The 23,997-nt window shown below is 48.8% G+C and overlaps 1 protein-coding gene across 1 annotated transcript; it reads left to right on the top strand.

Moving 5' to 3' along the window:
- Positions 1–3,931: 3,931 nt before the first annotated feature.
- Positions 3,932–20,442, top strand: LOC119924126 (olfactory receptor 14A16-like). The gene is made up of 9 exons (XM_038743165.1): positions 3,932–4,030; positions 4,331–4,618; positions 4,740–4,804; positions 14,667–14,800; positions 15,600–15,713; positions 15,773–15,898; positions 16,221–16,315; positions 16,398–16,423; positions 20,370–20,442. The coding sequence occupies exons 1-9, from the start codon at positions 3,932–3,934 to the stop codon at positions 20,440–20,442; spliced, it is 1,020 nt and encodes a 339-aa protein (XP_038599093.1).
- Positions 20,443–23,997: the final 3,555 nt, after the last annotated feature.

Here is a 23,997-nt window from a genome sequence, read left to right as displayed (position 1 = left end):
ATCGACGCCCGGGACTCCGTTCCTGAGAGGCCCGCCCGCCATCACACCTCGTGGCCCTCGCTGCTCCTGGAAGGATCCTCTCCTCAGAGCGCCGCCATTGACGCCCGGGACTCCGTTCCCGAGAGGCCCGCCAGCCCGCCATGACACCGCGTGGCCCCCGCTGCTCCCGGAAGGATCCTCTTCTCAGAGCGCCTCCATAGACTCCCGGGACTCCGTTCCCGAGAGGCCCGCCAGCCCGCCATCACACCGCGTGGCCCCCGCTGCTCCCGAAAGGATCCTCTCCTCAGAGCGCCGCCACAGATGCCCGGGACTCCATTCCCGAGTGGCCCGCCCACCATCACACCGCGCGGCCTTCTGCACTCGGAAGGATGCTTTTCTCAAGGCGCGCCGCCATAGACGCCCGGGACTCCGTTCCCGAGAGGCCCGCACTCCCGCCATCAAACCGCGTGGCCCCCGCTGCTCCAGGAAGGATCCTCTCCTCAGAGCGCTGCCACAGACGTCCGGGACTCCGTTCCCAAGAGGCTCGCCCGCCCGCCATCACACCGCATGGACCCCGCTGCTTCCGGAAGGATCCTCTCCTCAGAGCGCCAGAGAGGCCCTCCATGGACGCCCGGGACTCCGTTCCTGAGAGGCCCGCCCGCCATCACACCTCGTGGCCCTCGCTGCTCCCGGAAGGATCCTCTCCTCAGAGCGCCGCCATAGACGCCCCCTGCTTCCACCCCCCCCCAACTAAAGCGACCTTCCTAATAGTGCCCCCCAACCCCCCTTTCGGGTCCGGTTCTGACTGATTCTCCCCCTCCCCGCCCCCTACAGCGGGAAAAAGGCCCTTGTTATCACCAAGTTACAGTAACGACAGCCTCATTCGCATCTACTCAGCCCTTCTGTCGACCCCGGCCCACGTCCTCCCCCGGGCCTGGAATGCCCTCCCTCTGCCCATCCACCAAGCTAGCTCTCTTCCTCCCTTCAAGGCCCTACTGAGAGCTCATCTCCTCCAGGAGGCCTTCCCAGACTGAGCCCCTTCCTTCCTCTCCCCCTCGACCCCCTCTCCATCTCCCACAACTTACCTCCTTCCGTTACCCACAGCACCTGTATATATGTATATATGTTTGTACATATTTATTACTCTATTTATTTATTTATTTTACTTGTACCTATCTATTCTATTTTATTTTGTTAGTATGTTTGCTTTTGTTCTCTGTCTCCCCCTTCTAGACTGTGAGCCCAGTCTAGATTGATTGATTGATTCTCTATCTGGGTGGGTGTTCCCTTGCTCTGCTGTTTAATTGAACCTCTGGGCTTCTGGGCACCAACCTCAGATCGACAGCCTCAAACCCACATCTCCATCCTCTTCGAATCTGGGCCACAGAAGGACCAATTCCATTGTTTTGTACAGTGGGACTAATTAAAGTCTGATTTCCCTATCCCATCCCTCAGGACGTCCTCTCATCCCAGAGTTCCCGGAGGCTTGAACGCTAGAAAAGCAAAGAACCCGATCCTCATCCCCTCAACAAAATCTTGACACTTATTACCCATCATCCCCATCTCCCAGTCTTTCAACTCCGATCCAAACCAATCGCACAGCTCTCCGACCTGTTCCAGCATCGCGGGAGACTGGAAGAAAGTCGGTCTTCGTTCCCGAGGATTTCTATTCCTCCTCAACTGAGAGTCGTAAATTGCTCTTCCTGTTTCCATATCCCCGATATCCATTTCTACAGATAAGGTCTTTGACCGGATGGGAGAGGAGGAGATCTGTTGTGAATTACAGATCTCGGTGCCCAGTGAGGTCGCGGGAGAATAACGGGAGGATTCAGGAAAGACAGTTCGACGATTCTCCCGTGTTTCCTCGCAGGCCGTGCCGTGAGGTAAGTTCTTTCTCTTCTTCATGGTGCCACGAGTGAGGAGACAAAAAGACCCTTTCCGCCCACTTGTCCTGAGATGCTAGGGCCCAGTGAGAGCCTTTCAGATCCAAGGATGAAGGATTAGAACAGTGTTTGGCACATACTAAGCGCTTAACAAATGCCATCATTATTATTATTATCAAACGGACGTCACACTGCGAGAGGTACGACGACTGAATCACGTCAACGACCAGTCCATCTCAGTACTCTTTCTCTGACAATAGCAACAGGCTGCATAGGAGCGTATAATAAATGTCTTAACCTCCATCTCAATGCATCAATCGATCAATGATATTTATTGAAAGCTTACTCCGGACAGAGACTATACTAAACGCTTGGGAAAGTCCAGTACAGCAGGAGTCCACAAGGAGCTTACAGTCTAGAGGAGGAGATGGACATTATTATAAAGTAAATTAATTATGTATTTGGACGTAAGTGCTGTGGGGCTGAGGGAGGGGTGAAAAAGGGAGCAAATCTAAGTGCAAGGGTGTGGGACAAGCGGAGATGAGGGCTTAGTTGGGGGTGCTCTCTTGGAAGAAATGTGCCTTCAAAAAGGTTTTTAAGGGGGGGAGAGCGTTTGTCTGTCGGATATGAAGAGGGAGGGATGCAGCTGACAGCTCAGTGGTGAGCTGGACTAGACTGAGATCTCAAAGAACGATTCCCATGTCATCCCATCAGCCAATTTAGCACTAGTATGTTCATCTGTATAACGCATTTCTTATTCGTTCATTCCTACTTTTCAGATGGGTTTTATGTAAGCTCTGACTCCTGTTCCTATGGTGCAAATTCAGGTTGTCTCTGCCTCCCTCACTAGCTTATCAACTTGCAAGGATAGGGGTAATATCTGTTGCTCCCAGTATCCAAGTACAGTGCCCTGCACTCAGTAAACCCTCCGGACCTCAGTTATCCCACCTGTGAAATGGGGATTAAGACCATGAGCCCCATGTCGAACAGAAAATGTGTCCAGCCTGATTAGCCTGTATTTACCTCAGTGCTTAAGACATGGTCCTTAAGACATGCCATTAAAATGATAAACATCCATAACATTGATGGTGGTGGTGAAAAATATCTATAGCATTTACCTAGCCACCACCCATTTTCTCTTGGGAAACCCAGCAACAATTTGTCCAAGTCTCATTGGATTTATTATTAATTATGATGATTATTATATTTGTGAAGCCCTTATTATGAGTCAAGCACCGTTCTAAATGCTGGGGTAGATGCAAGTTCATCAGGTTGGACACAGTCCCTGACCCACATGGGGAACACAGTCTAAAACTCCATTTTATGGATGAGGTCACTGAGGCGCAGAGATTGTGATTTGCTCAAGATAACCCAGCTGACAGAAATTATCTGTAATTTTATTTATTTGCATTGATAGCTGTCTCCCCCACTTCAGACATTAAGCTCACTGTGGGCAGGGAATGTGACAGAGTTTTACTGTATTGTGCCCTCCCAAGCGCTTAGTATAGTGCTATGCATACAATAAGAGCTCAGTAAATGATTTAGTGAATGAATGAATGAATATCAGGTAGCAGAGGCAGGATTAGAATCTAGATCCTCTAACTCTCAGGCCCGGGCTCTTTCCACTAGGCAACACAGCTTCACGCTCAAATACTATTTATTGGTTGACCTGAGTCTTTGACACATTCCACACTAAATTAAGGAAGTCACATTCCCCAGGCACAGTTTGGGGGAAACCATGTCCAGTGCGGAAAAACGGATTTGTGTAGAGTTTGTGTTGTTATGATACACAGTGCAGGCGAGTTCCTAGACTCCCTCTGGCAATGGAGAGGAGATGCTAGACTGTAAGCTAGTTGTGGGCAGGAAATGCGTCCGTTTTCTTGTTTGAGTGTGCTCTTTAAAGCACTTAGTACAATGTTCCACAAGCAGTAAGCCCTCCATAAATATGAGTGATTGATTGATGCCCCCATCAACTGATTTGGCAGGGATCGCGTGTGTATTTTGCTAGCTACCGACGAGACTGTTCAACTGTGCAATCCATCCCATTTTTCTTTCAGGGAACTGACGAGATGGCCCTGGACAATCTCAAGGCAGTGAGGGAATTCCTGCTGCTGGTATTCTCGGAGGTCCGGAAGAGGCGGGTGGCCCAGGCCGCACTGTTCCTCCTGGTCTATCTGGTGGCCATGACGGGGAATCTCCTCATCGTCGCCATCACCGTCCTCGACCGGCGCCTCCACACCCCTATGTACTTCTTCCTCAGAAACCTGTCCGTCCTCGACCTCGGCCTCATCTCTGTCACCGTCCCCAACTCCGTCGTCAACTCCCTGACCAACAACAGATCCATCTCCTTCGTGGGCTGTGTCCTCCAAGTGTTTTTCTTTGTGTCTTTGGCATCTGCCGAGCTGGCCTTCCTCTCGGCGATGTCCTACGACCGCTATGTTGCCATCTGCCTTCCCCTGCGCTACGAGGTCATCATGAGCCGAGGGGTCCTTTGGAAGACGGCGGCTGCCTCCTGGCTCAGCGGGGGACTCTCTGGCCTCATGTACGCGGCTGCCACCTTCTTCAGTCCCTTCTGCGGGTCCAACGCGGTCCACCAGTTCTTCTGCGATGTCTCCCAGCTCCTCACGCTCTCTGACCCCAGTGTGATCATCCGAGAAGTCGGGGTAACAATCTCCGGTGTTAGCCTCGCCTTCCTCCGTTTGGCCTCCATCGTCGTCTCTTACGTGCACATCTTCAGGGCCGTGCTGAGGATGCCGGCCGCCGAGGGCCGTGCCAAAGCCTTCTCCTCCTGCCTACCCCACCTCGCCGTCGTGACGTTCTTTGTCTCCACGGGTGGCTTTGCCTACCTTAATCCTATGCCGTGGTTCTATGACTTAGTTCTATGCCGTGGTGCCTCCGGCTGTGAACCCCCTAATCTACAGCCTGAGGAACAAGAACATGAAGTCTGCTTTGTGGAAAATTCTGGGTGGAAAATTGTGAACCTAGAGAAAAATGTCCTCTTATTTTTAAGAGAGTCTCTCTTTCATCCTATCATTCTCTCCACCTCTAGACTGTAAGATCTTTGTAGGTAGAGAAGATAACTACCAACTCCATTGCATTGTTCTCTCCAAAGTGCTTAGTAACAATAATAATAATAATAATAATAATGATAATGGTATTTGTTGTGTTCAGTATGTGTCAAGTACTGTTTTAAGCGCTGGGGTAAATACAAGGTTATCAGGTTGTCCCAGTCTTAATCCCCATTTGACAGACGACGTAACTGAGGCCCAGAGGAATGAAATGACTTGCCTAAAGTCACACAGCTGACAAGGGGCAGAGCGGTGATTAGAACCCACGACCTCTGACTCCCAACTCTTGCTCTTTCCACTGAGCCACATTGCGTCACAGTAAGTGCTCAATGAATGTCACTGATTGATTCATTCATTTAGCCCGTAAGCTCTTTTTGGTAGGGAATGTTTTTAAAAATTCTATTGTGTTATACTCTCCCAAGTGATTAATTCAGTACTCTGGACACAGTAAGAGCTCAATAAATGCAATTGATTGACTAATTCCCTTAGACTGTAAGGTCCTTGTGGGCAGGGAATGTGTCTTCCATCTCTGTTGTATTATATTCTCCCAAACACTTAGTAAAGGGCTCTGCACATAGTAAGTGCTCAATAAATACTATTTCTTGATTGATTGTTCATCTGAAAACCTGTCCCAAGCCGAAACCCCACTCCAAGCTGCCTTATCTACAGGTCAAGGACACTTTTTATGGTATTTGTTAAGCGCTCACTATATGCCAAGCACTGTCCTAAACCCTAGGGTAGATACAAACTAATCAGGTTGGACACAGGCCCAAGATGACACAGAGCTCACAGTCGAAGTCAGAGGGAGCAGGATTTAATCCCCATTTTTATCCGAGGCACAGAGAAGTGATGTAACCTGTCCAAAGTCATATATGGCAGAGCCAGGATTAGAACCCAGATCCTCTGGCTCCAGGCCTGTGTTCTTTCAACTGTTTTTCCTTGTTAAGATTTCCTTTGCCGATCAGCTCAACACCTTGATAGGTATTCCTGACAACACAAGGTAGTCATTTTCTTGACGACCTGTTTGTTTTCAACAAGTTGTGTTGTGTCAACCATTGTCCCTGTGATCTGCCTACTCTATTGTACTCTCCCAGGGTCTCAGTACAGCGCTTTGCAATACGTAAGTGCTTAATGAACACCATTGATTGAATGTTTAATAATTCCAACAATAATGATAATAACTTACAGATAGATTGATTACCATATGCAGGAATCATGTGTAGTTACTCTACTGAAGAGTTTAGTACACTGCTCTGCACAGCAAGCACTAAAAAAGAGCATTGATGAGGGAATTGTAAACTCTTTGAGGGCCAACTTTCCCAAGTACTTAGTACCGTGTTCTGCACCGAGGAAAAACTCAATAAATCCCACTGATTCATTTATTGATTAAACAATTGCAATTGAGCTTGCAGTCAAAGGTCTGTCCATCCATGAGTGTTCAGAATGGGTATAAACAGATATGTAGCAGCAAAAGTTGAACATGGGGTAATATGATGCCTATAAATAAACAGAGAATAAAGGTGGCTATTCGGTTCATCATATTTAGAGAGTTCGGAATGAAAAAACAAACCTTTTCCACATCTCACTGCACTATTGAGCCGTCTCCCTCCTCCCATCTCTGCAAATACATAATGTACACCAACTACCTCCACTTGGAATTGCGGATTGTAGAATCATGTCCCTGTTCCTCAGGCTGTAGATGAGGGGGTCCAGGGCGGGGGGCACCACCGTGTAGAACACGGACACCAGCAGCTCTCAGGGTCGAGGGGGAATACGAGAGTGGTTTGAGGTGGGTGATGATCACAACTGAGACAAAAAGAGCCACTTGGTATTGGTAACACCCAGTACTCCGTACTTCATAAGCACTCAGTACCATACTTGTTGATTATTATTGTTATTATTAAAAGCTAAGGCAGATACAACTTGAACGAGTTGTCTACACGCGCTGCCTAGAATTCCTCAACAACAACTCTCTCCTCGACCCCCTCCAGTCTGGCTTCCGTCCCCTTCATTCCACGGAAACTGCCCTCTCAAAGGTCACCAATGACCTCCTGCTTGCCAAATCCAACGGCTCACACTCTGTACTAATCCTCCTCGACCTCTCAGCTGCCTTTGACACTGTGGACCACCCCTTCTCCTCAACACGCTATCTGACCTTGGCTTCACAGACTCCGTCCTCTCCTGGTTCTCCTCTTATTTCTCCGGTCGTTCTTTCTCAGTCTCTTTTGCAGGCTCCTCCTCCCCCTCCCATCCTCTTACTGTGGGGGTTCCCCAAGGTTCAGTGCTTGGTACCCTTCTCTTCTCAATCTACACTCACTCCCTTGGTGACTTCATTCGCTCCCACGGCTTCAACTATCATCTCTACGCTGATGACACCCAGATCTACATCTCTGCCCCTGCTCTCTCCCCCTCCCTCCAGGCTCGCATCTCCTCCTACCTTCAGGACATCTCCATCTGGATGTCCGCCCGCCACCTAAAGCTCAACTTGTCGAAGACTGAGCTCCTTGTCTTCCCTCCCAAACCTTGTCCTCTCCCTGACTTTCCCATCTCTGTTGACAGCACTACCATCCTTCCCGTCTCACAAGCCCGCAACCTAGGTGTCATCCTCGACTCCGCTCTCTCATTCACCCCTCACATCCAAGCCGTCACCAAAACCTGCCAGTCTCAGCTCCACAACATTGCCAAGATCCGCCCTTTCCTCTCCATCCAAACCGCTACCCTGCTCATTGAAGCTCTCATCCTATCCCGTCTGGACTACTGCACCAGCCTTCTCTCTGATCTCCCATCCTCGTGTCTCTCCCCACTTCAATCCATACTTCATGTTGCTGCCCGGATTATCTTTGTCCAGAAACGCTCTGGGCATATTACTCCCCTCCTCAAAAACCTCCAATGGCTACCAATCAATCTGCGCATCAGGCAGAAACTCCTCACCCTGGGATTCAAGGCTCTCCATCACCTCGCCCCCTCCTACCTCACCTCCCTTCTCTCCTTCTACTGCCCAGCCCGCACCTCCACTCCTCCGGCGCTAATCTCCTCACCCTACCTCGTTCTCGCCTGTCCCGCCATCGACCCCCGGCCCACGTCATCCTCCGGGCCTGGAATGCCCTCCCTCTGCCCCTCCGCCAAGATAGCTCTCTTCCTCCCTTCAAGGCCCTACTGAGAGCTCACCTCCTCCAGGAGGCCTTCCCAGACTGAGCCCCTTCCTTCCTCTCCCCCTCGTCCCCCTCTCCATCCCCCCATCTTACCTCCTGCCCTTCCCCACAGCACCTGTATATATGTATATATGGTTGTACATATTTATTAATCTATTTATTTATTTATTTATTTATTTTACTTGTACATTTCTATACTATTTATTTTATTTTGTTGGTATGTTTGGTTTTGTTCTCTGTCTCCCCCTTTTAGACTGTGAGCCCACTGTTGGGTAGGGACTGTCTCTATGTGTTGCCAATTTGTACTTCCCAAGCGCTTAGTACAGTGCACTGCACATAGTAAGCGCTCAATAAATACGATTGATTGATTGATTGATACAACATAATCAGGTCAGACTCACCTCTGTCCCACGAGGGGTTCTCAGTCAAGGCAGTAGGGAGAATAGATACTGAATCCCCATCTGGCAGATGAAAAAGTTGAGGCACAGGGAATGAGAAACCGGGGTTCCAGAGACCTGAGTTCTAATCCTGGCTCCACCCCGTGCCTGCTGTGTGACCTTGGGCAAGTCTTTTAACATATCAGTACCTCAGTTTCCTCATCTGTGAAATGGGGATTTAATCTCTGTTCTCCCTTCCCTCACCCTGTGAGCCCCAAGGGGACACGGACTGTGTCCAACCTGATTATCTTGTATCTACCCCTGCGTTTAATATGGAATATAATATCGTTCACTTCCAAGTGCTTAGTACCGTGTTCTGCACACAGTACGTGCTTGATAAATACCATTGATCCACTGATTGACGTATGACCCCATTAGACTATCCAGAGCAGTGATCATGTGTGTTGTAGGAAGGAGCCACGGAGAAGGTATCTCTGAGATGGGGCAGACACTATTTCAGGAGAAGCAGAGGATTCCTTTAGACCTTGGGAGAAACTTTTTCCCCTGCTATCTTCCTCAGGGCGGCCTTCACGTCCCTGTTCCTCAGGCTGTAGAGAAGGGGGTTCAGGGCGGGGGGCACCACGGTGTAGAACACGGACACCAGCAGGCCCAGGGGCGAGGGGGAGTCTGAGAGCAGTTTGAGTTGGGCGACGAGCACAGTTGAGACAAAAAGAGCCACCTTACTGATGGTGATAATAATAATAATAATAAATGGTATTTATTAAGTGGTTGCTATGTGCCAGACACTGTTCTAAACGTTTGGGTCAACACAAGATAATCCGGTTGCATACAGCCCCTGCCCTACATAGCCCTCAAAGTCTTAATTCCCATTTCACAAATGAAGGAACTGAGGCACGGAGGATTAAAATGGATTGTTCCAGGTCACACAGCAGGCAAGTGGCAGAGTTGGGATGATGATAACCCAGCGTGGCTCAGTGGAAAGAGTCAGAGGTCATGGGTTCAAATCCCGGCTCCACCACCTGTCAGCTGTGTGACTTTGGGTAAGTCACTTAACTTCTGTGGGCCTCAATTACCTCATCTGCAAAATGGGGATTAAGACTGTGAGCACCCCGTGGGACAACCTGATCACCTTGTATCTCCCCAGCGCTTAGAACAGTGCTTTGCACATAGTAAGCTCTTAATAAATGCCATCATTATTATCCTTCTAGCCTGTGAGCCCGTTGTTGGGTAGGGACCGTCTTTATATGTTGCCACCTTGTACTTCCCAAGCCCACAGTGCTCTGCACACAGTAAGCGCTCTATAAATACAATTGAATGAATGAATGAATAACCCAAATCCTTCTGACTTCCAGGCCCGTGCGCTATCCATTAGGCCACACTGCTTCTGCCTAATTATGTTGGCTGAGCCGGATGCAGGGGGAATTCCCACAGGGAAACTCCCAATTAATCCACGGGGAGTGTGGGTCATTGCTGCCCAGGACCCAGCCAGGGGGAGTTTAGCTTCTCCTAGTGCCCTGAATGTGTCTCCTGCCCAAGGCCCCAGGGGGTGGAAGCTGCTTTTCCTGAGGAGAAGTCTTTGCTGGTCGGTGGGAAGGGGTTCTCCAACAGTCTCAGAGGGGCTTCTGAGCCTTTATCTTTCCCAGAGATCTCCATCAGGCCTCATTCACGGACAAGAGAAGGCCTAATCCCAGCCTCGGGACCGAGGAGGTGGGTTTTGGTGAAGAAGGGAAGGAGAGGAAGAAAGGGGCAACGTTTGGAGTGTGTGTGAGTGTCTCTGTGTGTGTGGTAGCGGAGAATTCTGGGGATCAACCAATTGACCAATGTATTTATTGAGCACTTACTGTTTGTTTCAACAAAAACGTACTGGAAAGAGCCTGAGCGTGGGAGTCAGAGGTCGTGGGTTCTAATTCCAGCTCTGCCACTTATCAGCTTGGAGAAGCAGCGTGGCTCAGTGGAAAGAGCCCGGGCTTTGGAGTCAGAGGTCGTGGTTCAAATCCCAGCTCCGCCAATTGTCAGCTGTGTGACTTTGGGCAAGTCACTTCACTTCTCTGTGCCTCAGTTACCTCAACTGTAAAATGGGGATTAAAAACTGTGAGCCCCCCGTGGGACAAACTGATCACCTTGTAACCACCCCCAGCGCTTAGAACAGTGCTTTGCACATAGTAAGCGCTTAATAAATGCCATTAAAAAAAAAAAAAAAAAAAAAAAAGTCACTTCCCTGGACCTCAGTGACCTCATCTGGAAAATGACTGTGAGCCCCACGTGGGACAACCTGATAACCTTGTATCTACCCCAGCTCTTAGAAAGGTGTTTGGCACATAGTAAGTGCTTAACAAATACCATCATCATCATCACCATCATTACCATTATTATTAATAGTATTACTATTATCATTATTATTATTATTATTATGTCTTCCCACTCCTCAAGAACCTGCAGGGTTGCCCATCCACCTCCCCATCAGACAGGAACTCCTCACCATCGGTTTAATAATAATAATAATAATAATAATAATAATAATAATAATGAGGGTTTTTGTTAAGCACTTACTACGTGCCAAGCACTGTTCTAAGCGCTGGGGGAGATATTAGGTAGTCAGGATGTCCTACGTGGGGCTCACAGAGTTCATCCCCATTTTAAAGATGAGGTAAATGAGGCCCAGAGAAGTGAAGTGAGTTGCCCAAATTCACACAGCTGAAAAGTGGCATAGCGGAGGTTAGACCCCACGACCTCTGACTCCCAAGCAGCGGAGGTTAGAACTCACGATCTCTGACTCCCAAGCCCGGGCTCTTTCCACTGTGCCACGCTGCTTCTCTGCTGAGTCACGCTGTTTAAAGTACTCAATCAGCTGACCCCCTCCTACCTCACCTCTCTGATCATCTACTCCAGCCCAGCCCGGATACTCTGCACCTCTAGCTTCAGTTTACTCACTGGGCTCTGATCTCACCTATCTCACCGCCGACCCCCTTCCTCACAACCTCCCCCTCACCTGGAAATCTCTCCCTTCTCCTCCATATAGGCCAGACCACTCTCTCCACATTCAAAGCGTATCAAGGTAACCTCTCCTCCGTGAGGCCTTCCCCAGTGAAGCCCTCTCATTCCCTTCTCCTTCTCCCTTCCATTCATTCATTGATTCAATCGCATTTATTGAGCACTTACTATGTGCAAAGCACTGTACTAAGCGGTTCCACGTGGTTTCTGCACTTGAATCTGTGACCTTTGGACATTTGGCGTTCGCCCCACTCCCAACCCCACTTGCACGCTGTGTGACATTGGGCGAGTTGAGAAGCAGAAGCGGCGTTGCTCAGTGGAAAGATCCCGGGCTTGGGAGTCAGATGTCGTGGGTTCTAATCCCGAATCTACAACTGTCTGTTGTGTGACTTTTGGCAAGTCACTTCACTTCTCTGTGTCTCAGTTACCTCATCTGTAAAATGGAGATTAAGACTGTGAGTCCACGTGGGACAACCTGATTATCTAGTTTCTACCCCAGCGCTTAGAACAGTGCTTGGCACATAGTAAGCGTTTAACAAATACTATCATCATCAAGTCACCTCAACTCTTTATTCCTCAGTTCCCTCATCTGCACAGTGGAGATTCAATCCCTGTTTTTCCTCCTACTTATATTGGGGGCCCCTTGTAGTGCATGATGATCATGTCTCACCGAGCCTTCGATAGCTCAGTTGGTAGAACAGAGGACTGTAGTGTCAAATACTTAGTCATTCTTAGGTCGCTGGTTCAAATCTGCCTCGAAAGACTCGTCGTTTTTGAGAGGCGCGTGGCTTAGTGGCAAGAGCCCGGGTTTGGGAGTCAGAGGTCGTGGGTTCTAATCCCGACACCGCCACTTGTCTGTTGGGTGACCTTGGGCAAGTCACTTCACTTCTCTGAACCTCGGTTCCTCATCTGGAAAATGGGGATGAAGACAGTGAGCCCCACGTGGGACAACCTGATGACCTTGTATTTCACTTAGCGCTTAGAACAGTGCTTGGCACATAGTAAGCACTTAACAAATACTATCATTATTATTATTAATAATATTTATTGAACACTCACTATATGCAGAACACTGTACTTAGAACAGTGCTTGGCACATAGTAAATGCTTCATAAATACCACAATTATTATTATTAGCTCCACCTGCTGTATGGTTTAACTTCTTTTCTGGACAGTCTGGCCTCTTGGAAAGAGTACGGGATGGAAGACAGGAGACCTGGTTTCTAATCCCAGCTCGGACACGTGTCTGCTGTGTGATCTTGGGCTAATAATAATAATAATAATAATTGTTAAGCGCTTATTATGTGCAAAGCACTGTTCTAAGCGCTGGGGGGATACAAGTTGATCAGTTTGTCCCACGTGGGGCTCACAATCTTAATCTTCATTTTACAGATGAGGTAACTAAAGCCCAGAAAAGTTAAGTGACTTGCCCAAAGTCAAACAGCCGGTAAATAGTGGATCCGGGATTAGAACCCATGACCTCTGATTCCCAAACTCGTGCCCTTGGGATGGGGTTTTCTACCCTGTTATCAAGGTGATTACACCCTACCCAACCTCACTAAATGTGTAGCTTCATCTTGTTTTCAGCTATTCCTTTCGGAAGACCTAGAGAACAATGTGAAGATGTGTTGTGTACTGGATTGCCTTGGTAACCAGAGGCAATCAAAGAGGCCTTCAGCTGAACTGGTTTGGAGAGAATGGGGCAAATGCAAGCTCTTAACCATTATGCTTTCCCATTGCAAGTGGGCTGAAGATTTGGGGAGCGGTTGGGAAATTAAGTGGAAGGAGCCCAGGCCTGGGAGTCAGGAACACCTGGGTACTAATTCCAGCCCCTCCACTTGTCAGTTTTGTGACCCTGGGGAAGTCGCTTCACTTCTCTGGGCCTCAGTTACTTCATCCATCAAATGGGGATTAAAACTGGGAGTCCCCAGTGGGACGTGGATTATGTCCAACCTGAGTATTTTGAATTTACCCCAGCGCTTAGTACAGAGTCTGGCACATAGCAAGTCCTTTACAAATGCTATTAAAAAAATCCCGCCTAAGCAATGCCTGGGAAAGCGGCTCTAGTGAGGAGAGGGAATTGAGGCAGAAAGGGGATAGGGTGGAGTTTAGGGGAGACTCCGCTAGATGACTTTAATTTCCTTAGCAAAGTAGTTGTTGAATTAGGGTAGGAGAAACTTTGAGGCGTGAAATGCTTAAAAGATAACTCTCCTTGTGGGCAGAGATTGTATTTAGCAATCAATTAATGCAATTTCTTGAGAGCTTATTGTGTGCCGAGCATTGTAGTAAGAGCTTGGTAGAGTACAATCATCATCATCAGTGGCATTGATTGAGTGCTTACTGGTGTGCGGAACACTGTGGAAAGCACTTAGGAGAGGACAATCATCATCATCAATGGTATTTCTTGAGCGCTTACTGTGTACAGACCACTGTACTAAGTGCTTGGTAGAATATAATCATCATCATCATCAATGGTATTTATTGAGAGTTTACTCTATGCAGAGGACTGTACTAAGTGCTTAAACTCATTACTGCTATGCTGTGCTCTCCCAAGCGCTTGACAAAGTGCTTTGCACATAGTAAGTGCTCAATAAATGCGACTGAATTAATACAACAGAGTTGGTAGACACTCCCTCCTCACAATGAACCTACAGTTTACAGGGGGAAACAGACACTAATATTCATTCATTCATTCAATCGTATTTATTGAGAGCTTATTGTGTGCAGAGCACTGTACTAAGCGCTTGGGAAGTACAAGTCAGCAACATACAGAGACGGTCCCTACCCAACAACGAGTTCACTAATATAATTGAATAAGTCTACCAACTCTATCATACTATATTCTTCCAAGAGCATAGAACAGTTCTCTGCACAGAGTGAATGTTCAGTACATACTACTGATTGATTGACTGATGTAAGGGGTTGGAACGTATGGCTCCTGTCTCATCACAAGTTCCGATTTCTTGTTGGAAATGTAACCATTCTCTATGTCTGGTTCACATTTCTCAGGTCATGGCCAACCTCACCACGGTGACTGGATTCACTGTTGGGATTCTCGGAGGTCCGGGAGCTGCAGCTAGCGCAGGCCTCGCTGTTTCTCCTGGTCTACCTGGCGGCCCTGACGGAGAATCTCCTCATGGTCGCCGTCACCGTCCTCGATGGGCACCTCCACATCCCCATATACTTCTTCCTCAGGAACCTGTCCGTTCTCGAACTCTGCTACGTCTCCGTCCCCGTCCCCAAATCCATCCACAACTCCCTGACCGACCAACGGTCCATCTGTTATTGGAGCTGTGTGGCTCACGTCTTTCTGGTGGTCCTGTTTGCCAGTTCAGAGATCAATGAATCAATCAATCAATCAATCGTATTTATTGAGCGCTTACTGTGTGAGGAGCACTGTATTAAGCGCTTGGGAAGTACAAGCTGGCAACATATAGAGACAGTCCCTACCCAACAATGGGCTCACAGTCTAGAAGGGGGAGACAGAGAACAAAAGCAAACATATTAACAAAATAAAATAGAATAGATAGGTCCAGGTAAAATAAATAAATAAATAGAGTAATAAATATGTACAAACATATATACATATATACAGGTGCTGTGCGGAAGGGAAGGAGGTAAGATGCAGGGGATGGAGAGGGGGACGAGGGGGAGAGGAAGGAAGGGGCTCAGTCTGGGAAGGCCTCCTGGAGGAGATGAGCTCTCAGCAGGGCCTTGAAGGGAGGAAGGGAGCTAACGTGGCGGGTGGGCAGAGGGATGGCATTTCAGGCCCGAGGGAGGACGTGAGCCGGGGGTCGATGGCGGGACAGGAAGGCTGAGTAGGTGCGAATGAGGTTGTCGTTAATGTAACTTGGTGATAACAAGGGCCTTTTTCCCGGGGTTGGGGCGGGGGGGAGTCTATGGCGTCTATGGCGGACCGGACCGGGAAGGGAGGTTGGGGGTCACTATAAGGAAGGTCGCTTAATTGGGCGGGGGTGGAAGCAGGGGGCGTCTATGGCGGCGCTCGGAGAAGAGGAGCCTTCCGGGAGCAGCAGGGGCCACGCGGTGTGATGGCGGGCGGGCGGGCGGGCCTCTCGGGAACGGAGTCCCGGGCGTCTATGGCGGGCCTCTCTGGCGTTCTGAGGAGAGGATCCTTCCGGGAGCAGCGGGAGCAGATATTCCTCCTCAAGTCCATGTCCTACGACCGCTACGCCGCTATCTGCCTCCCCCTGCGCAACGGGGTCATCATGGAAGGAGGGGCCTGTGGGAATATGGTGGCTGCCTCCTGGATCAGCGGGGGGCTCTTCGGGGTGATATTACAGCGGGGACGTTCTCCTCAAGCTTCTGCAGACTCCACGAGGTCCAGCAGTTCTTCTGTGATGCCCGCTTCCTCTTAAAGTGTTCTTGCTCTGGGTCACACGTCGTCATCGATACCAATGTCGCCGTTGGTGCCATTTTTTTGTTTCAGCTCTTTCATCTCATCATCATCATCAATCGTATTTATTGAGCGCTTACTGTGTGCAGAGCACTGTACTAAGTGCTTGGGAAGTACAAGTTGGCAACACATAGAGACAGTCCCTACCCAACAGTGGGCTCACATCGTCGTCTCGTACGTGTGCATCTTCCGGGACGTGCTGAGGATGCCGGCCGCCGAGGGCCTGACCAAAACCTTCTCAATCTGACTGCCCCACCTCGCCGTTGTCACCATCTTCCTCTGTACGGCCGTCATCTTCTACCTTAAGCCCCTGACAGACCCCCCCGTGCCCTCAGTCCTGGACCTGCTGGTATCCATGTCCTACTCCCCCATTCTGAACCCCCTCATCTACAGCCTGAGGAATCTGGACATGAAGGCCTCCCTGGGGAGGGTTTTTTGGGGTGGTGTCCGTTTCTCCAGAATAAAAGCCCCTTCTCTTTGCCCTGACATCAGCCCCCCGGCTTGTCTCCTAGCACCCGGGTCTTTGTCAGCAGCCGCGGTGAGTAGCAGGGAATGGATTCATTGAGAATTTCTGAAACCAGTGCTCCAGACTCATTAATTTTCTACCTTCCCTGATGACCACGTTTCCCTCTCTTCTCCCGGCTCAACTTCCCTACTGGATTCCAGCCTTCTCTCTGACTCGTGGTGGTAAGCAGTGGTTTTATATCGGACAGTCCCATTTCAATACTACTCCTACTCCTACTCCCACTACTACCGATATTAAGTGCTTACTGTGTGCCAAGCATTGTGCTAGGTACCGGAGTAGATATAAGATAATCAGGTTGGACACAGTCCCTGTCCCACACAAGGCTCAGAGTCCAAATAGCCTCAGGGAAAGGGCAGAGGACCTGGGTGCGAATCCCACTTCTGCCACTTGTTTGGTGTGTGAGACCTTGGGCAAGTGACTTCATTTCTCTGTGCCTCTGTTTCTTCAACTGTAAAATGGGGACTTGGAACCTGTTCTCCCTCCTATTTAGACTTTGAACCCCAAATGGGACAGAGATCTCGTCCAACTTGATCAATTATTTTCTACCCCTGTGCTTAGAACAGTGCTTGGTATATAGTAAATGTTTAACAAATGCTATAATTATTATTATTATAAGCAGGAGGGAACAGGATTTCAGCCCCATTTTATGGATGAGGAAACGGAGGCATAGAGAAGATAAGTGACTTGTCCAAGGTAACACAGTAGTGAAGAGGCAAACAGGGGATTAGAACACCCTCCTTCCTTTCTCCCCTCCCTATCCCCCCAGGATTACTTCCTTCCCCTCCCCACAGAACCTGTATATATGTATATATGTTCGTACGCTTTTATTACTCTATTTTACTTGTGCATATTTATTCTATTTATTTCATTTTGTTGATATGTTTTGTTCTGTTGTCTGTCTCCCCCTTCTAGACTGTGAGCCCGCTGTTGGGTAGGGACCGTCTCTATATTTTGCCAACTTGTACTTCTCAAGCGCTTAGTACAGTGCTCTGCACACAGTAAGCGCTCAATAAATACGATTGAATCAATGAATGAATGAATGAACCCAGGCCCTCAGGCTTACAAGTCTGTGTTCTGACCGTTAGACTGCCCTGTTTCTAGTCGACCTGTCCCCTGTCCGGTACAAATTCGTCTCCCCATTCCTTTATGTCCTGTATCTTTAGTTTCAATGCACAATTTTCCTTTCTTTCATGTCCTCTTTTCCCATTCCCCCGTGTTCCCGAGAAGTGGAGAGGGAAATGCAGTGGTCTTGGAAAAGTGCAGTTAGGAAGCCTATAACCCCTAGAGAACTTGTACAATTTATAAAATGCGATTGAGACTGTGAGTCCCATGTGGGAAAGAGACTGTGTCTGAGTGCTTAGTACAGTGCCTGGCACATAGTAAGCGCTTAACAAATGCCATTATTATTATTACTGTATCCAACTCAGCCCTTAGTACAGTGCCCTTAGTACAGTTCTACACTCACTCAATTGGTGACCTCATTCGCTCCCAGGGCTTCCACTATCATCTCTACGCTGATGACACCCAGATCTACATCTCTGCCCCTGCTCTCTCCCCCTCTCTCCAGGCTCGCATCTCCCCCTGCCTTCAGGACATCTCCATCTGGATGTCTGCCCGCCACCTTAAACTCAACATGTCCAAGACTGAACTCCATGTCTTCCCTCCCAAACCCTGCCCTCTCCCTGACTTTCCCATCTCTGTTGACGGCAATACCATCCTTCCCGTCCCACAAGCCCGCAACCGTGGTGTCATCCTCGACTCCGCTCTCTCATTCACCCCTCACATCCAAGCCGTCACCAAAACCTGCCAGTCTCAGATCCGTAACATTGCCAAAATCCGCCCTTTCCTCTCCATCCAAACCGCTACCCTTCTCGTTCAAGCTCTCATCCTATCCCGTCTGGAATACTGCACCAGCCTTCTCTCTGATCTCCCATCCTCGTGTCTCTCCCCACTTCAATCCATACTTCATGCTGCTGCCTGGATTGTCTTTGTCCAGAAACGCTCTGGGCATGTTACTCCCCTCCTCAAAAATCTCCAGTGGCTCCCAATCAATCTGCGCATCAGGCAGAAACTCCTCACCCTGGGCTTCAAGGCTCTCCATCACCTCGCCCCTCCTACCTCACCTCCCTTCTCTCCTTCTACAGCCCACCCCGCACTTTCTGCTCCTCTGCAGCTAATCTCGTCACCGTACCTTGTTCTCGCCTGTCCCGCCATCGACCCCTGGCCCACATCATCCCCGGGGCCTGGAATGCCCTCCGTCTGCCCATCCGCCAAGCTAGCTCTCTTCCTCCCTTCAAGGCCCTACTGAGAGCTCACCTCCTCCAGGAGGCCTTCCCAAACTGAGCCCCTTCCTTCCTCTCTCCCTCGTCCCCCTCTCCATACCCCTCATCTTACCTCCTTCCCTTCCCCACAGCACCTTTATATCTGTATATATGTTTGTACATATTCATTTATTTATTTTACTTGTACATATCTATTCTATTTATTTTATTTTGTTAGTATGTTTGGTTTTGTTCTCTGTCTCCCCCTTTTAGACTGTGAGCCCACTGTTGGGTTGGGACTGTCTCTATATGTTGACAACTTGTACTTTCCAAGCGCTTAGTACAGTGCTCTGCACACAGTATGCGCTCAATAAATACGATTGATTGATTGATTAATTGATTGATTGTCCGGCACACAGTAAGAGCCCAACAAATACCGCAGTTATTATCAGTGGCCCAGTCTGAGACCTGCTGAACCTCGGGGATGATGCCACCGACGGGGTCCGGGGGCTCCCGGATAGCGAGGGTCCCCTTCTCTGAGGGGACCCTGAGGCCATCAGGGGACAACTGAGGCCCGGTTACTTCACAGAGCCTTTCCTATCACACTCACCAATGAGCAAGAGGGGACAAGGACAGAGAATGAGCGTCCAGAATCTGTCTGCAGTCGCTGTCTTCGATGGTGGATGGCTCCGGTGAATCTGAATCTGGTGGAGACTGAGGGGGGTGATGGCGAGAAGAAAACACCTCTTGCCAGATTCCTCATGCTGCAGGTTGGAATGATAATATTAATAATTGTGGTATTTGCTAGGTGTTTACTATGTGCCAGGCACTGTACTGAGCTCTGGGGTAGATAAAAGCAAATTGGGTCGGACACAGTCCATGTCCCACATAGCGAAACAGCATGGCTTAGTGGAAGTGGCCCTGCCTTGGGAGTCAGAGGAGGTGGGTTCTCATTCCGCCTCCGCCACTTGTCTGCTGTGTGACCTTGGGCAAATCAGTTTACTTTTCTGGGCCTCGGTTACCTCATCTGTCAAATGGGGATTGAGATTGTGAGCCCCATGTGGGACAATCTGATTTCCTTGTAACTACCCCAGTGCTTAGAACAGTGCTCGACACATAGTAAGCGCTTAACAAATACCATTATCATCATCATGCGACAGTCTTAAATCACCATTTCATAGTAGAGATTTTTCAGATTTCTTTGAGGAAATAAATCCTCTCCCTGTGCCTCTACAGACAACCTGCATATTCTCCAAAAAAAAAGGCCAGTCTGACAGAATTCCTCCTGCTGGGATTCTCGGAGGTCCGGGAGTTGCAGCTGATCCATGCAGCGCTGTTCCTCCTCGTCTACCTGGCGGCCCAGACGGGGAATCTCCGCATCGTCGCCGTCACCGCCCTCGACCTGCGCCTCCACACCCCCACGTACTTCTTCCTCAGGAACCTGTCAGTCCTCGACCTCTGCCTCATCTCCGTCACAGTCCCCAAATCCATCCTCAACTCCCCGACAGACCAACGCTCTATCTGTTACTGGGGCTGCGTGGCTCAGGCTTTCCTGTTGGCCCTGTTTGCCGCCTCAGAGATGTTTGTCCTCACGACGATGTCCTACGACCGCTACGTGGCCATCTGCCACCCCCTGCGCTATGGGGTCATCGTCGACCGAGGGGCCTGCGTAAAAGTGGCTGTCTCCCCTGCCTCAGCACGGGGATGTTTGGAGCGATGTACAGAGTCGGGACGGTCTCCTTGGGTTTCTGCGGACTCCACGAGGTCTAACAGTTCTTCGGTGATATCCGCTCCCTGGTGAAGGCCTCTTGTTCTGGAAACCACCTTGTCATCGATGTCAGTGATGTCACTGGTTCAGGCTTGGGTTTGATCTCCTTACTCTCCTTCCTGATCTCGTATGCGCGCATTTTCCGGGCCATGCTCAGGACATGTAGTCCGCCCTTGGGAGGGTTCCTGTGGGGTGTCCTTTCCTCCAGAACAAAAGCCCTCTCCGTCTGCCCTGCCAGCGTACCCCTGAGATGTTTCCTAGCCCTCTCCCTCTGCACTGATCTCCCCCCGTCTCTTCTCTCTCTCCTCACCCTTCACTGACCTCCCAGCTTCCACCCCCTTCCCTGACCACAGTGGCCATTCTTTTCTTTTTTTATGGTATTGTTAAACACTTACTAGGTGCCGGGCACTTTTCTAAATTCTAGGGAAGGACACAGTCCATAACCCACACGAGCTCACAGCCTTAATCCCCATTTTCCAGATGATAATGATGATGATGATGATGATAATCACTTACTATGTGTCAGGCACTGTACTAAGTGCTTGGGTAGTTACAAGATAATCGGGTTGGAACCAGTCCCCGTCCCACGTGGGGTTCATAATCTTAAACCCCACTTTGACCGATGTGGTAACCGAGGCACTGAGAAGTGAAGTGGTTTGCCCAAGGTCACACGGGAGGCAAGAGGCTGAGTCAGGATGATGATGATGATGATAATAATAATAATAATAATAATAGCATTTATTAAGTGCTTACTACGTGCAAAGCACTGTTCTAAGCGCTGTAGAGGTTACACGGTGATCAGGTTGTCCCTCGGGGGGCTCACAGTCTTAATCCCCATGTTACAGATGAGGTAACTGAGGCCCAGAGAAGTTAAGTGACTTGCCCAAAGTCACACAGCTGACAATTGGCGGGGCCGGGGTTTGAACCCATGACCTCTGACTCCAAAGCCCATGCTGTTTCCACTGAGCCACGCTGCTTCTCTGGTCCTTCTTATTCCCGTCTCTTGTGAGGCTGAAATGGGATCACTGACGTGAACATGCCTTGGAAAGTGCTACGCAAAAACATGACATATTATTTCCTGTCCTTACCGTGGTGTGACACCCATAGCGTCATTTCCCTTCCCCTCTTTCAGCCCAATTGGGCCCCCAGAAATCACAGGGTGGAGGCTTTGCAGGGAAAAGAAAGAAAGGTCGTCTTTCTCACCCATTACTACCCTGCCTTCAAAGCCTTATTGAAGGCTCATCTCCTCCAAGAGGCCTTCCCAAACTAAGCCCGCCTTTCCTCTTCTCCCGCTCCCTTCTCCATCTCTCTGACTTGCTCCCTTTATTCATCCCCGTCCCGGCCCCACGGTTCTTACGTACATATCTGTAATTTTATTTATTGATATTAATATCTGTCTCCCCCTCTAGACTGTAAGCTTGTTGTGGTCAGAGAATGTGTCTGTTTATTGTTATAATGTTCTCTCCGAAGCGCTTAGTTCCGTGCTTTGCATGCACTAAGTGCTCAATAAATACAATTGAATGAATGAGTGAATGAACCAAGCCCTCTCCCTTGCCAGCAACTCCCTTCCCCTTCTGATCTAAACTATCCCCTTTCTCTCTTATTGAAGGCACATCTCCTTCTAGAAATCTTCCCTAAGCCCCCATTTCCTCTTCTCCCACTCCCTTCTGCATCAACCTTGCACTTGGATTTGCAACCTTTACAATGATGGCATTTGTCAAGCGCTTACTGTTCTGGGCGCTGGGGTAGATACAAGGCGATCAGGTTATCCCACGTGGGGCTCACTGTCTCATTCCCCATTTTACCGATGAAGTAACTGAGGCTCAGAGAAGTGAAGCGACTTGCCTAAAGTCACACAGTTGATAAGCTGATAAACTGATAAACAGTGGAGCCGGGATTAGAACCCACGACCTATGACTCCCAAACCTGGGCTCTTTCCACTAAGCCGCGCTGCTTATTCCCCCCAACCTCAGTCTCACAGAGCTTATGTCCATACCCGTAAATTCTGCCTCCCCCTCTGGACTGTAAATTCACTTTGGGCAGGGATCAATCAATCAATTATATTTATTGAGCATTTACTATGTACAGAGCACTATAATAAGTGCTTTGGAGAGTCCAATAGAGCAATATGAGTTAGTAGACACGTTCTCTACCCTCAGTGAGTTTACAGTCTAGTGGGGGAGAGGGACATTAATATAAATATATGAATTAAGGATCGCATATGAGTACTGTGGGAAGGCTTCCGTGCTTAAGATTTAATCAGGGAAGGCATCTTGGAGGAGATGTGACCTTTCCGAAGAGACAGGGTCTGAGAGAGGAGAGGATCAAGAACTAATCCGTGAATTAGGGCCCGTGACAGGGAAAGATTCGGGATGGGTCCGTGAATCAGGGTCTGAAAGAGGAAAAGATCAGGGAAAGATCTGGGAATCAGGATCTGAGAGAATAGAAAATCAGGAAATGTTCTGGGATTCAGGGTCCAAAAGAGGAGATCAGGGGTTAGAGAAGCGGCGTGGCGTAGTGGACACGTGAGTCAGAGGTCGTGCGTTGTAATCCCGGCTCTGCCTCTTGTCTGCTGTGTGACCTTGGGCAAGTCACCTCTCGTAGACCATAAACTTGTGTGGGCAGGGAATGTGTCTTTTATATCGTTATACAGTACTCTCCCAAGTGCTTAGTACAATGTTTTGCACATAGTATGTGCTCAGTAATGGGATTGATTGGCTGACTACTGTCCCAAATGCTTAGTACAGTACCTGGCTCGTCTTAAACACTTGACAAATACCATTTAAAACCTCAAAAATACAGGCTATGCACACAGTAAGTTTTCAAGAAATACTATTGATTGATTCATTCTGTCATATTTTCCCACACCCTGACTCTGCCCTGAAATACCTTCCCTCTTTGCATCTATCATGTCATGTCAAAGCCTTACTGAAGGTTCACCTTCTCCAGGAGGCCTTCCCAGACTACGCCCCTCTTTTCCTTAGCTCCCCCTCCCCTCCATCACCCCGATTCACGCCCTTTGCTCTACACCCTTCCCCTCGCCCACAGAACTTGGGTATATATGTACATATTTATAATTCCATTTATTTATATCAATGATGCATATATATCACTAATTCTATTCATTTCTATTGATGCTATTGATGCCTGTTTACTTGTCTTGATGTCTGTCTCCCCCCTTATAGACTGTAAGCCTGTGGGAAGAGATTGTCTCTGTTACTGAATTGTACTTTCTAAGCGCTTAGTACAGTGCTCTGAACGCAGAAAGCGCTCAATAAATATGATTGAATGAATACGAACTCTACTGTACTCTGCTTAGTAAAGTGTTCTGCATACAGTAAGTGCTCAGTAAATGCCAGCGATTGATTGATTTAGTGGATAGGGAATGTGTCTAATTACTTTGTTTTATTGTATTCTCCCAAGCACTTATCACAACCCTATGCACACAGTAAGTATTCAATAAATACGATTAACGATTTGGATGATTGGACCCATCCCTGTGGACAGCCCTGACCAGGATTTACACCCAGTTTCAGTTTTACAATGCTTGGATGCTT

Source organism: Tachyglossus aculeatus, unplaced genomic scaffold, assembly GCF_015852505.1.
Source record: "Tachyglossus aculeatus isolate mTacAcu1 unplaced genomic scaffold, mTacAcu1.pri scaffold_82_arrow_ctg1, whole genome shotgun sequence".
In the NCBI taxonomy this organism is placed as follows: domain Eukaryota; kingdom Metazoa; phylum Chordata; class Mammalia; order Monotremata; family Tachyglossidae; genus Tachyglossus; species Tachyglossus aculeatus.
Note: the sequence above shows the minus strand (reverse complement) of the source record. Positions and strands in the feature narration are given on the sequence as shown.